We start from the raw sequence: 14,911 nt of genomic DNA, 5'->3' as shown, positions 1-14,911 counted from the left end.
AGCATTTCAAGAATGAAATGAAAGTAAAATGTTCAATATGCATGAGAAAAAATTAATGTGAAATTTCTGAATGAATTAGGTTTTGCCGTATTACGAGCATCTGCTTCCACAATTACCGATGCTTTTCTAAAGATCGCATGTTTTTGGAAAATCCAAATCTCGGATGATTACTCGAAAAGAGGAGCACTAAGGTCTAACATTTGCTTTCATTGTGTAGTAGATATGGGTATGTTGGTCGGTTTCAGATCTTCAGAAGCTTTACAGCAAATTGTAGTATTGTAGGGTATCAAATGGTTGGCCCCGTCCGATATGGCCTTTGACTACTTGTTCAAATTTGCAGATACACGGCCGTGTGTTCTCTTGACATACATTTGTCAGGTTCCTAAATATTCAGAAGTCCCTTAAGAATGTCTGGAATAATGTACATATCTGTCAGTTCCATTTGCGGAAATTCCCCTTCAGCATTAAAAATATTCATCTTAGAATGCAAATTTTGGCATTTGTACACAAAAGTTTTGGTGCATTCCACCCGCTACATATTATCCGATCAACAGCCAAAAATGACAAACAGTTCTAAACTTCTGACTTCTTGTAAAATTTCGCGTTAATCGTGTCCCATTACATATTTTGCTCCAAAAATTATAGGTCTCAATTCTAACTCCAGCCCTGGATAGAGCCGAAATTGCGTAGTGAAAACTAATTACATAATTAACATGGACATACTGATGAAAACAGATAGATGGATCGATTCAACTCGTTCAATTATACCACGTGGTCGGTGTAGGATAAATATTTCGTCAGAGTGTCAAACTAATTCCTATCAAGATATTCTATTTCAAAAAATGAAGCTGATCTTCTAAGATATTTAATTTTATTTCGTTTTGAAGATAATATCACTAATAATGCCCGCATTGTTGTCTCCCTCTCTTTCTCTTTCTATCTCTCTCTCGCTCTCTTTCTCAGTATTAAAGATGATATAATAAAAGAAAACAAAACAACGTTTTTTTTTTATTTATTTTTATTAATATGTTTATATATATCAATTTATTTAACAAATATATGTATAAATATCAATTTATTTATGAATTTATTTATATGTATAGATATCATTGTATGTACGTGTGTGAGTGTGTGTGTGTGTGTGCGTTTCATCAATTGTATAAAAAATATAATTAATTTGAAACAAAAACGCATCGAAAAAGGTACACAACTTTCATACACAAACACAAACTTACACAGGCACACACGTACATACAAGTAAATGCTAAATGGTAATGAGACGATGCTAGGGTGCCAGGAGGAAGAAGGAAATCGATTTATAAATTAATGTGAAAATGTTACATTTTTTAATGCATTTAATAAACATTTCCATTATTAATCACACACACCCGCACACCTACGCCGTTTGCCGGTGTGCAGAGTGTACATAAGTATTTATTTATGTTTGTAACGGTTTGTAAATATGTTTATCAATATAAATACATCATGCTTTCTGTATGCTGTATGTCAATCTTGAATCAAAACCGTGGTGAGCAGTGACAACACATTTCAGCTGCCGATTCGCGCGTATTTGAATCCGCTGTGCGTGCGAAATAGTGGACGTAGGGCCTCCAGCTAGTCAGCCTCACCGACCCGACATTCTCATCGTTAATGACAGGCCGTTGGTGATGGTGATTCGTGATTAAGGTACAGCAATTTGTATTTAAAAAAAAAAAAAAAAACGAAACAAAATAAAATAATATCGATGTTATAAATAATAATAGTTATAATGATATGTAAGTATGTGTATGTCGATATTTTAAATAAATATTAATTTCATGCGCTGAGTTCGACGAAGACGACGGCGGCGGCGATTGTAAGCGACGGCGTTGTTCGTTCACGGCGCCATTCTGAATCGTAGATTAACTAATATGCTAAAAATCTGAAAGTAAAGGACCTGTTAAGGAAACGAGTTAGTTGAGCTTAAATGTACACGAATTAATCTATTTGAAGAATTAATTATCAGTTCGAGGGATTCGAGCTCACGGCAAGAGTCGTGGGTTGAAACGACCCATAAAGAGGATCATGCCCGTGGGATTGTGGCGGACAAAGTACAAGAACGGCTTGTCAAACCTAATCCTGGGAGCATCTGGAACTCGAGCCTGTCGTGGCCTCAGGGGCAAGGGCAATTCTAGATATTTGGGATCCAAAAGGTCGTCGTAGAAACCGCGTCCCAGGGCAGAATCTTGAACGAGAGAACCGAAATCAATAATGGCTTCCGAGGAGTCAAAGTCGTCTTCGTCATGGGCCTCCACGTCCTTATTGCGCTTGCGCAATGGAGGTGCTGGATACATTTCAACGTGGTGGTGATCGGCGATTTTCTCCTCTCCGCAGGTGCTAAACGTATTTATCTGTATCATATCCGAAAGATATATGTCACGATTGGATGAACCCGTCAAACCGCCCAGGTCTGCGTAGTCCGACTTGAATAGGCCTTTGAGGCCCATTTTTTGCAAACCTAGAGTGGCATTCACAAAGGATCTGTGTGAAAATCTTGGCAGTTGAACTTCCATGCCAGGACGATCCATTAGCGATGTGAGCAAATTGCTCCAGGCGTTCTTAGAGATGGCCGTTTCCATTAGTTCTTTTTCGAGGCGGTCTAAGCTATCCGAAGGCGATATTGTGCTCTGCTGTCCCGGCATTACATAAACCATGCTAACAGTATCTTGAATACGGCCAAAAGCCACAACGGTAGCATCCAAATTGGGTTCATATCCGGCAGTAAATCCACTCTTAAAAAGTACAGCTGGAATAGGCACAAGACGGCGTTGTCGCACAGTGGGATGAACTTGGAAAAATAGTTCGCCATCCCTATCTTGTGTGGATCCGCGAGAACAGTCGGTTTGGAAGAGATTCGCTGAAATTGTTGCCAGCGGCCCATTGACCCAAACACTGTTTGTGCGCAGATATTCCAAAACCTTGCCCATGGTGTGGCGCTTTACCAGTAGGTTTGTTCGCCGGCGAATAATGTCATTGACCACATGGAAGTTGACTTCCTCTACATGGCCGGCATACAGCTGCTGGGTTTTCTCTTTGAAGAATTGTAAAATTTTGCCATTGGCGCGATCGCTGAAAACTTCGCGGACAAACGCCGTCGTAGCTATGTCGCTGTCCATAGCTCTCTCAACAGAATCCGTGATATTTTTGAACACCAAGTGAGGATTAAAAGTCACCATGTCGTCCAACCGAAGGATGTCATTCATTTCCCCGGAAGTACTGCCACGAGCACCTAAGAATACCATTGATAGCATGGACGTCAACGCAAATGGAGACATCACCAGACTTCGAGCGGAACTTATTTTTTCGGAGGTAATCGATTTCCAGTAACTGAAGGCCAATTCGTTGCAGAGTTTTGCAAAAGCTTGAATGTCTTCGTCTAGATTCGCGACAGAAGCTTCAAGACCTTTGGAGCCACTGGGCGAGGGCTCCATTTTAACAGGGGGACGGGTGGCTTGAGAAGATGCTATCATTAAATTGCTGAGTTGGGGGGGTCTTTGCATGGGACGTTGTTGAGGCGTAACAGCATTGTAGGTAATGACTTTGTTTCCAACCTTTTCCTGGGTTTGAAGTTGAGACTGTGGAGCTTGGGCCGGCGATGGTTGTTTGTTGTACAGAGGTTCGACAGGGTCCTGATACAAGGCGTATGCGGGTTGTTTGTTGAAATAGGAAACTGGTTTAAGGGTATTCAGACGTCTTGTGGTGGACACAGTCGGCTTTGGTGTTGTAGTTGTACTAACTGTGGTAGGAGGGCTGGGAGTGCTTGTGGTGGTGGTACTAATTGTTGGCAATTTAGGCGGTTGATATCCTGTTTGATCATCCTCATCCTCCTCATCAGATCCCTCAAATATTTGTTCATCGTTGTCATTGTGTGATGCGGGGTCCACACCGACTGTGGGTACATCATTTTGGATTATTGAGTTGATGGGCTTTGGTGGCGACAACATGGGCGTTTCTTCAGGACTTGAGTCGCCGGGCTGTGGCTGCTTGGCAGCGCCGCTCTCGTTGCTCTCAGCTGTAGGTTTTGTGAACTCTTCAGAAGTTGATTCAGATACTTCGGGTTGAACACTGACCACCGATTGTGATTCGTTCGATTGCAACTCGTCATGTGCGGATTCCATTTGATTGGAGATTTCTGACTTCAGAGTCGCTGATTCATCGGGCTTCGATGTTGTTGTTTCTCCCAACTTAATATATGGATCTTCATCGGTCAACTCATCGGTTTCATCTTCCTCGGAAATCATTGCATTCAGTTCTTCGGATGTTTCTTCGCTCATGGCGTAGTTGAGAGTGGTAGTTTCCATAGGTTCTTCATTTGTCATTGATTCTTGGCTGATCTCAGTGGTTATTGTATCCACACGCAAATCAGCTGGTAAGGGGTACTGTGTGGTATGTTCCTGGGCAGTGACTTCATCGCTCTCCATGGCTGACGATTGCTTTGAGTTTTCATCAGAACTAATGGGGTCAACGTTGTCAGTTGTAGTTTCTGCCAAGGTTTCTGTAATTTCATCGTTGGAGTCTTGTTTATCTTCCAGTGTCGTTGAAGAGTTTGACTCTGACTCGTCAAGCATTTGTGGAGTATTTGTGGTGTTCTCGGGAAGCGTTGTCTTTTCATCCTCCCCCTCGGCAGATTCCACTTTAATGGTAGACGATTCCACTTCTGTCATTTCCTCTTCACTACTCTCAGTAAGTTGTGTTGTGGCTTCGAATTGATCGTCGGAACTTTCTTTATCGCTTGACGAATCTGCCACTGTGACTTGGTCGTTGCTTCCGTCCACGTTAGGTTCGCTCATGTATTCATCATTTGCTGTGGAGTGCGTCGTTGATTCTTCATCTTCTGCAGTTTTATTTTCATCGCTGTCCCTCTGCCACGAGGTTTCCGTAGTTTCTTCAGATATATTGGCGATTTGAGTCGTTGTGTCGCTGGAGCTATCAGCTTCGAAGAGAGCCTCTCTGTCGCTAGTATCCTCTAGTTTCTGCTGTTGACCATATATTTGAGGCAGAGATGGTAGCTGAGCTTCTCCGTTAGACTCGCTGCTTTCAGTCAACGTTATGGGAGTTGTAGAAGCATCTTCTTCGGACGCCACGGACGATGTGTTGTCTGTCTCTGAAATTTTATCAGAACTTGTCATGACCTCGGCATTTGGTGAAGAGTCGGTGGATTCGTCATTCGTCATTTGATTAACGGTTATGTCTTCGTGCGGTTCTTCTTGGCTTGGACTGAAAATTGTTGAAGATTGTTCCTTGTCGGAGGACAATTCGTCTGAATCACTCTTATCTGTTAGGGGGGTTGTGTACTCGATATGAACCTCAGTTGTGTCTTCTTCCTCCTCTTTGTCTGTCTCGACAGTCAATGTTGACGCCTCCTCTTCAATTTTGACAGTGGAAGAGCTATCGTCTTTATCCAGCTTGGAATTGGCAATCAGTGAAGTGGTGGCATAGTTATTCTCCATTTTTTCATAGCTCTCGTCCAAATCATCTGTGCTGATTTCATCGTGGCCATAGGTGTCGAACAAACTAGGCTGCATAGGTGGCATCTCCGATTTGTCGGGCATCAGGAATGACGTGTTCAGTTTGGCAATATTTGTGTAACGATCGACCTGATCGGGAATGGAGAGTCCATGACCACCGTTAGATTGGATATTATCATTTCCGTAATTCTGATGCATGGGTATTGGTACACTCTGGTGCGTTGTGGTGTAGTGATGGTCCACGCCATGGAAGGCCGGTCTGTCGTTGCTGTTCGCATTGTTCGACATCTGTTTGATAACGTCGGACATAAGGAAGGCGATTTCATCCTTGGTCTCATTGGAATTCATCATGCTGTAATCGACCGCCATGGTATTGGTGCCGTCTACGAGGGTTGAAGCCACGGTAGCAGCTTGCGTTTGGAAATCGGACATGCTTATTTGGGATGAGGGCTTTATTACTTCTATGTTCAGGTGAGGCTTAAGATCGGCCACCAGGATAGTTTGATTTTCATCGGTCTTGTCGTCGTCCTGCATGGTTTCGGTATGCTTTGAAGGTGCAGCAACTGGAAGTCTGGTCTGTCCCATGGACGTTGATTCATCCGGGGTTTCCTCAGAACTGGCTGTGGTTTCGCCATAGATTAATTGCGGTTGAGTTATGGCAGCTTCCGATGAAGTTGTTTCCAAGCCTTCATTTTGGACAACCGTTGTTTCCCCCTCGATTGGGTATCCGGTAGTTCCGGTGGTGTCTTTAGTGTCCTCGTCGAATAGTTGTTCAGGAATCTCTGTTGTTGCGGCTGCATCTCCACTAGTTTCCGTCGTGCGGTGGTTAAGCTCCCAATCAGTTGTATCGGAAAGTGAATCAGGAGTCTCGGTGGTGATTTGAAATTCGGCATTGGTTCCTCCCTCTTCAGATGTGTACTGCAGCGTGGTGTCTTCATAACGATCCGTAGTGGTCATATCAGATTTCGAGCTGAGTACAGCTGATGGTGTTGTTTCCGTAGTTTCCTCCTCTCCAAGGATAATTAGTGGTGTCGACACGTCTGTATCGATTTCATCCAATGCATCAGTTGCAGGTTCGTTTTGCGTGCTCTCCTGCTGATCGCTATTGGTTCCATAATTGGATAGATTGGGAAGATTGACAACCGGCAGCATGTGTTTGTTGGCCATCTCTTCCAACTGATCCATGTTTTCAGCGCTGTCATATTTCACCGGATTTATTGGAGCCTTAGTTGGCGTTTGTGTCGATTCCACCTTCTGTTCCAATTCGGGCTGCTTCAGTGACTGCAATATTTGATCGAAGGACTGCATTGCATGCAGATCCTGGTCGTAGGGTTTTGTTTCAATTTGTTGCATAATGGGCATTGGTGTTTCTGGTTCCTTTTTCAAAGTATATTCGTCCGATTCTTCCAAAGCATCAATAGTCAAACCGTAAGAAGGTATGGGATAGCCCGAAGTACCCGAGCTGGTTGGTGTGGCCGGTGTTGTTGTAGACGGTTTGGTTGCTACGGCGACAACTGTAGTTGGGGTGTCGATTCTCGAAGGTTGATATCCAGGGAATTCCTCCACAATCAATGTTGGCTGCTGTGACGTTGCAGCAGTTGCTTCGGGGACTGGAGCATATACAACGGTGGTACTGGTAGGTGTATTCGTAGATGTGGGCTTCTGCGTTGTAGTGTGTTTTTGTGGCTTGGGACGTGGCCTGTGGTGGGACACATGCTGGTATTTGTTGTGGGCAATTTCTTGGTGGGCGGTTCCTTCGGCAGCTAAGTCACCCGTCGTGTGTGAAGAATGAGACGGCTTAGGCCTGTGCGGATGTGGTTTGCGCAAATCGTCGGATTCTGTAGAAACGGTGCTGTGAATGGGTTGTCGTGTGGGCTTCTTCTTTTTCTTCTTTGGAGCTGTAGTAGAAGTCTGCGTTGGAGGTTGAATTTCAGGAGTAGATGTAGTTGTAGTCACAGGCTCGGTTTCAATGGGTACCGTGGTACTCTCCGTCGTAGATGGCAACGGAGTTGTTGTAGAGGTACCTTCCGAAATTGTGGGGTGATGAATGGGTTTCCGTGTGGGCTTCTTCTTCTTCTTCTTGGGGGCAGAAGTGGTGCTGGTGACAGGAGTGATAGGTGCAGCTGTTGTTTGAACAGGTTCACTTTCAGTAGTAGTTGTAGTTGTTGTAGAAGTTGCGGTACTTGTTGGAATTTCCATGGTAGTTGTTGTAGTTGGGGCGGTTGTTGTAATTGTGGTTGTAGGAGTTTCAGTCGTCGTAGAGGTAGTGGTGGACTGCTGTGTTGGTGGCATGGTCTCCGCCATGGTTGAGGTTTCTGGAGCAACTGTTGTGGATGTTGTCGTTGTAGTTGTAGTGGAGGGCTTCTTCTTTGTCTTCTGTTTTGTACCTTGTGGACGCTTCGTTGTTGTTTGGCCCCCATTGGGCTTCTTAACGCGGTGTGGAGGTGAAGGTTTGCGCTGGATGTGTGGTGGCTTCTTGGCCAAATTTTCATCCAAAATTGTCTCAGTTGCCGCAGCTGTTGGTGTCTGAACAACTTCTTGGTTGTTAATGAAAACGCGCTTTGTCGTAGTTTCAATCTGCAACTGTTCTGGCAACTTGTGGTATATGGGCTGCATGTGAATTTGCGAAAATTCTCCGTAGTTTTGCATGGAAGCTTGCAAGTGCTGATACTGCTGCATGCCGGTGTACACAGACTCATGCGAATCGAGTTCCTCTTGGATAACCTGGGGGGTCATTTCCGTAGTCGTGGTTGTAGTTGTGCTCGTCTTGCGTTTGTGTCCTGGCTTGCGTTTACTGGGCTTCGGATGTGGAGTTGTTGTCGTTACAGGGGCTTCAGATGAATTTTCCAAAATTTCACTATCTGGAGTCATGACTATTTGTTGTGGTTTTTGTTGCGGGAATATGTCTACGCTGCCGGTATTTCCAAATATGGCCGGAAGAATCATTGACCACGAAGAGGAGACATCCGGAGTGTCTAAAACTGGTAGAATGTCTGAGGTTGTATTTTTGTTCGACTCCACTTCCTTGTTAAGAACATCTTGCACACTGTTCACAATATCTTGGACATTTTTCTCGGGATCCTTATCCTCCACTGGCCCATGATGGATAATAGTTGGACCTTCGCCGTCACCATTGGCAACAATGCTTTGAATTTCTTCCATGGTCATGAGGCGTTTGACAAGTTCGCCGTTTTCATCGAAAGTGTAGAATTCATAGCGATCCGGGTTCAATAGATCTATGGGACTTGCAACCTGTAGAGATGGTTGAGGCTTGGGTACTTTTTGGCCTAAGGCGTCAGTGAACTCGGGTTGGTCGCCGTTTAATATAACCGCCACTGCAAGTGGGCTGCAATTGAGAAAAAAAAAAACACACAAGGGATGTAATTAGCTAATGAGTTCCAAGTAAGATGAGTTCTATTTTGGATGCAGTGGTCAGTAAGATTTTAAATTTTGACTGTTGTGAAAGTACATATAGTGTCTGTCACGTAATTCACAGCTGAATTGTGGTTCGGAAATCCCTTCGTTGTTTGCTTCGGCACCCCCAAAAATGATTTTCCGAAAAATCAAGTTCCTCCTGATAAGATGTGCTCATAAACTATAAAACGATTGTTCATACAGGGGATCAAAGTATATTAGGACTGTCGATAAAATTATTGGATTGATCTCAAATTTTCGATTGTTAGGGTTAATAAATAATGGTATTTTATGGTACAAGGAAGGCAAGTTGGAAAAAGTTGAAAGTAGCGAGACCTGCCTGTATGTACTGTAATGCCAGTATTACTAGCAAAACAAATACAAAAAGTTGTTTTGTATCAAATAAACAAAAAAACCAAAAAAAAACAGGATGAACTTTCATGATTTCTTTTCAAACTCATATTCTCTATACATACCTCTGAAGTTTTATTTCGTCAAATTAAATAAAATTTCATATAATTGAAAATAATATACAGGGTGAGATGAAAAAATTGCAACCAACTTTAGACTGCTGTCATTTCTAAGCCACTCGCCCGGCAGCTGTTAAAATTATTTCAGTGACAGTTCAATATATTGTTTAGAAGCGTACAAAAGCATTTTGGTGAGAATTTTCCAGAAAAAAAGTTATTCGTGATCGAAATCAAGCGTGATATTGTGATTTCTTTATATTTGGCTGGAAAACCACCAGTGGCTATCCTTAGAGCACTCCAGCTTTTAAATGTGAATAAATCTTTTGTGACTCATACCATCGCTCGTTACCGTGATACTGGTAGCGTAGCCCGACGTCAAGGAAGTTGACGGAAGAAAATAGCAACATCAGCAGAAATGGTTCGAAAAGTAAAGAAGCGACTTGATCGAAACCTGCGTCACGGTGGCTGAAAAATGGCTGAGCATATCGCAATATACCATTCGGCAATCCATTGAAACTCCAAAAAGAGCGAAGCAATTTTTAAGCTCTTTTTGGAGTTTCAATGGCTTGCCGAATGAAATATTGAGATATGCTCAGCTCACGAGCCATTTTTGGCCGAAAGGGGTGAACTGCCGCCACCCTAGAATGGTTACAAAAAGAGGTTCCTCGCTTCATTTCCAGCGCACAATGGCCACCAAAATCTTTAGATACCAATCCGTAGGACTATAGTGTCTGGGGTATTTTGCCAGATATTCAGATGTAAATCCTCAGCCTTGCGTTATGATTATTCAATATTGTCCATTTTGTACCTGACCTAGGTCTGATATAAATATTACAACCTGCCAGATTTGGACCATATCGATTATTTCCTTTACATTTTATGAGATATATGATCACTTTTATAAAAGTTGAAATATATGCGAGGAAGCAAATACAGCGGATCGAAGTTTTCAACTTCATCTAATGCAGATAAACATATTTCTATGTGCGAAATTTAAAGAAATCGAAGATTTGTTTCCAATTTTTGCGAATAAATAATGATCAAAATGTTCTACTTTTGTGGGCAATACACCACGATGCCCGGACATAATCATGATTTCGTGATTTGAATCGCTAATATCTTTGGAACTGCAAGATATATTGGCATATTTGATACACTTTTGGAGGATCTTTTTAGATAGATCTTTATACCGATTAGTTCCTGTGTCCTACCTTGATTTCATTGTACCATGTGTGCAACAAAATGGACCTCAAAGTCTTGGGGATAATATTCCTTGGCGTGGTAATTTTGTCTATTGTCACCCTGAACGATCGATCTTAATATATCTTTGTAGTGTTAGTGCAGCTCAGTTTTAAGACGACGTATCTCTTTGTATCAGTTTTCCTGAAATGGAAATGGAATCGCTATCACAAGCAGAGAGTGTTGAACACTATATTAAAGACTTTAAGTATGCTTCTTAAGACAACAAATCGACATTTTTAAGTTTTCTTTATCCACTTGCTTGTGTGTTCGATCCATGATCGAAAGAATCAATGATAATTTATTTACTCATATGTTTCCTGAGGTATCGATGTTATCTGAAGTATTTCTTAATAATGATTTCTTAATTTTTGCAGCAATCGAAATAGAAATCTATTTTCGCAGTAATTATTTTTTGTAAATTATGCATAACTGTACTCGTGGAACTTGCCTAACAACGGCAATGCATTTAGCTTAGTATGTCCGTTTTTTTTATACCCCCCACCATACTATGGAGGGTATATTAATTTTGTCATTCCGTTTGTAACTCCTCGAAATACTCATGTCAGACACAACAAAGTATATATATTCTTGATCAGCGTAAAATTCTAAGACGATTTAGCCATGTCCGTCTGTCTGTCTGTTGTAATCACGCTATCTTTCGAACAAATTGAGATATAAGGCTAAGTAGGCAGGTTAAGTTCGTAAATGGGCCATGTAGGTCCAAGTTATCATATAGCCCCCATATAACGGTACCTCCCGATATTCGGTATTTTGATGATTTTAGCGACATTATTCACCGGAATTGTTTCAAATTTGGCATTTGAAGTTCGTAATGGATACTACAGCCTAAAACAGAAAATAATCTGTGTAGGTCCACGTCTTCGTATAGCCCCTATATAACGGTACCCCCCGATATTCGGTATTCTGATGATTTTAGCGACATTATTTACCGGGATTGTTTCAAATTTCGCATGTGAAGTTCGTAATGGATACTTCAGTCCATGGCAGAAAATTGTCTGTGCAGGTCCACGTCTTCGTATAACCCCCATATAACGGTACCCCCTATATTCGGTGTTTTGATGATTTTAGCTACTTTATAAACAGATTTTTCTTCAAGTTTCGCATTTAAATATTGTAATAACTTATGACAAAAGTTGCCTATGCAGGTCCACGTCGTCGTATAGGCATTCGGTGTTTTTACGATTTTAACAGAATTTTTAACGGATTTAATTTTAATTTTTTTTTTGAAAATTATCAAATTCGTACCAAATGGTGGAGGGTATTAAAAGTTCGGCCCGGCCGAACTTACTTTTTTTTTACTTGTTTCTTTTGACCATCGCTCCCAACAGAATTTGCTGACCCTACTTAACGCTTACTTAAACCACATTTGTCTAAAACTATAAACTTGGCTACTCGTTTCTACCATTCATGCACTTCATGTCTAATGTTTAGTACTATTAAATTACTTTAGTACCTAGTGTTATTAGCTTGGTGGTTTTTGTTCTGAGCATGATTTGCTTCCACTTCTTGGCAGGCCGCAGTTCGTTGATTGATTTATGCTGCGAACGATATGAAGGCTACCCGCTTGAATGGGATTGTGAGCCCAATAATGAAAAGAAACAATGCCGTACTGCCATCGGATGAACGTTTTAGATCTTTTTTTTTTTTTTGAGAGACTGCCAATGGATTTTTCATGAATATCCATTCGAGATTTTAAAATGAAGTGCAATGAAAAAACAACAACTCAAATGTCGCCCAGGTTATAACAGCCGTGCACTTTCTCTGTACGACAGCACGATGTGGTCTCGTCAAGTGGTCAGGGCGCAATGCAATTTTCCGTATATCTGGCATTGACATGACTTATGCCGTTCCATCGGACTTCAAAATGGAAATTTACATTTAAATGCTGACTCAATACCGCGTACACTTTTCTTCCTGTTCACCTGTGCCGTTCTAAATATGTCATTGTATTCGTTTTGTTTTTGTGCTGAAGGCCACGGATTGTCTTATTTCATTGATATATGTGCGCGTGTGTGTTTGTTTGTCATTGACTCTTATGTTTATACAGCATTTTTATTCGCACTTTTAATTTAAAGAATATGTCCCAGAAATGTGAATGTTTTGCAATTTATAAAGCACTCCAATATGGAAAAAACTAAGGAAATTGTTTTTTTTTTCTTTTTTTAATGAAGTAAGTTAGGGTTGTTTACTGTCCCCATAGCTATTCAACTAGTGATTGAAGGAAAACGAACACTAGAATGAGAAGATATAAACACAAAAGTTAAGGGGGATTTGAGTGAGGAACCATCCATAAAGAACCCGAATTGTGAAATTGGAGCAGGTTTGATGGAAATTTGTGCCCTATTTGCTCTAAAAATTGCAACCATCTTTATTGGCCAATTCACTCACAAACCATCCATTCGTTGAAAAATACTGCTAAAATCGAATATAGGGAGCTAGCGTTATATTGGGTCTATACGAAGACGAGGACATGTAAATGTATTTTTCGTCATAAGCCGTAACGATTATCAAATACGAAACTTGAAACAATTTCGGTGAATAATGTTGCTAAAATCATGTACCGAATATCTGGGTGTGCATTTGTATGGGAACTATTCAAAGGCTTGGTCCAGCATATGCATTTTATGGGAGCTAATACGAAGACGTGGACCTATATGAGCAACTTTCTGTCATGGAATGTAGTACCCATTAGGCATTTCAAATTGCGAATTTCCAGTGAAAAGTTTGACATGCATCATCCAAATACCTAATATTTGGGGGTACTTTTGTATGGGGATTACATGTAAACTAAGACTTACATTGACAGTTCTATGCAAGGATGTTTATAACATAATGTTAACATATTCTGCCAATTTACAGCAAATTTGGATCAAATTGTGACTTAAGCAGCCAAAAACAAAAAATCTTAATCTAAAATCTGTCGGTACAGTTACTTGGGGGCTATACCAAAACGTGGTCCTACATAGTCCATTTTCAATACCAAAGGTTCTGCAGAACAAACACAAGTCAGAGTAAAATTTTATCTACCTATATCGTTTCATTTGGAAGCTAGAGCGATTTTCACAGACGGACGGACACGCTTAATCGACAAAGAATTTTATGCTGATCAAGAATATAGAGGGTGAGATAAAAAAACTGAAACAAAGTCAAATGACATAATTTTTAATGTTTTTTTTTTAAATTTTATTAAATGAAAGCCAAGCCACATGCTGTCCGAATGTTGCTCTGCGGTATTTTGGCCCATTAACGGCGAAGCTATTGCTTTAGGTGATCAACATTTTGGTATTTTTTAGTGCCAACCTTATTTTCCAAAATACTCCAGACACAATAGTCCAAGGGATTGGTATTCCGAGATTTTGGTGGTCATTGTGCGCTGAAAATGAAGCGAGGAACCTCGGAACGAGCGGAGAGCGACCATCGGCTATTATGGCGGCCCACACCATCACCATGGACGGCGCTTGAGTTGTGGTGGCCAAACGAATAACTTTTTTTCTGGAAAATTCTCACCAAAATGCTTTTGTACGCTTGTAAACAATATAATGGGCTTTCACTGGAATAATTTTAACAGCTGTCGGACGAGGGGCTTAGGAATGACAGCAGCCTTAAATTGGTTGCAGTTTTTTCATCTCAGCCTGTATATTCATAATTAGCATAAAATTCTGAGTCGATTTAACGATGTTTCTATCCGTCTGCTTGTCTGTTAAAATCACGATACAGCCCACATTATTTGACGTAGAGCTTCAATATTTGGCAATCAATTTGCCGCCGTATAACGGTACCTCCTGATATTCGGTATTTGATGATTTTTGCTACATTTTCAAGGGATTTGTCTTAAACTTGGTATTTGTAGGTCATAATGGGTTCTGTATAGATCCACGTTTTTGTATAGCTCCCATATAACGGTAACTTCCGATATACGGTATTTTGATAATTTTTGCCACACATTTTCAAGATTTGGTAGATGACAATCCTTTAAGTATAAAATTGTCTATAGAGGTTCCCGTTTTGGCATGCCCGCCACATAACGGCTTCACCCAATTTATGGTTTTTTGGAAAGGTTAACAGAATTATACAAATGGTCTAACTGGTATTTGCAGTTTAAAGTGGAACACGTTTGAATTCAGATCCTTTTATATAAAAATGTTTTATTTACCCAAAGGTGGAGGGTATTGAAAGTTCGGCCCGACCGAACTAAATGTTATTTTACTTGTTGAATTTGAAGTCGTAATTAACATTAGGCAATTTTATTTGCGAAAG

The 14,911-nt window shown here is 41.1% G+C and overlaps 1 protein-coding gene across 1 annotated transcript in view; it reads right to left on the bottom strand.

Moving 5' to 3' along the window:
- Nucleotides 1-1,706: 1,706 nt before the first annotated feature.
- The window catches only part of LOC101891156 (mucin-2), a 133,972-nt gene continuing 120,767 nt past the window's right edge, over nucleotides 1,707-14,911 (bottom strand). The window contains exon 6 of the mRNA XM_011298210.3: nucleotides 1,707-8,853. Coding sequence (XP_011296512.1) covers nucleotides 2,022-8,853 — 6,832 coding nt within the window. The 3' untranslated portion in view covers nucleotides 1,707-2,021. The remainder of the gene's footprint in view (nucleotides 8,854-14,911) is intronic.

The sequence above is a fragment of the Musca domestica genome, unplaced genomic scaffold (assembly GCF_030504385.1).
Source record: "Musca domestica strain aabys unplaced genomic scaffold, Musca_domestica.polishedcontigs.V.1.1 10, whole genome shotgun sequence".
Taxonomy (NCBI): Eukaryota; Metazoa; Arthropoda; class Insecta; order Diptera; family Muscidae; genus Musca; species Musca domestica.
The sequence above is the reverse complement of the archived record's forward strand: the minus strand, read 5'-3'. Positions and strand labels throughout refer to the sequence as shown.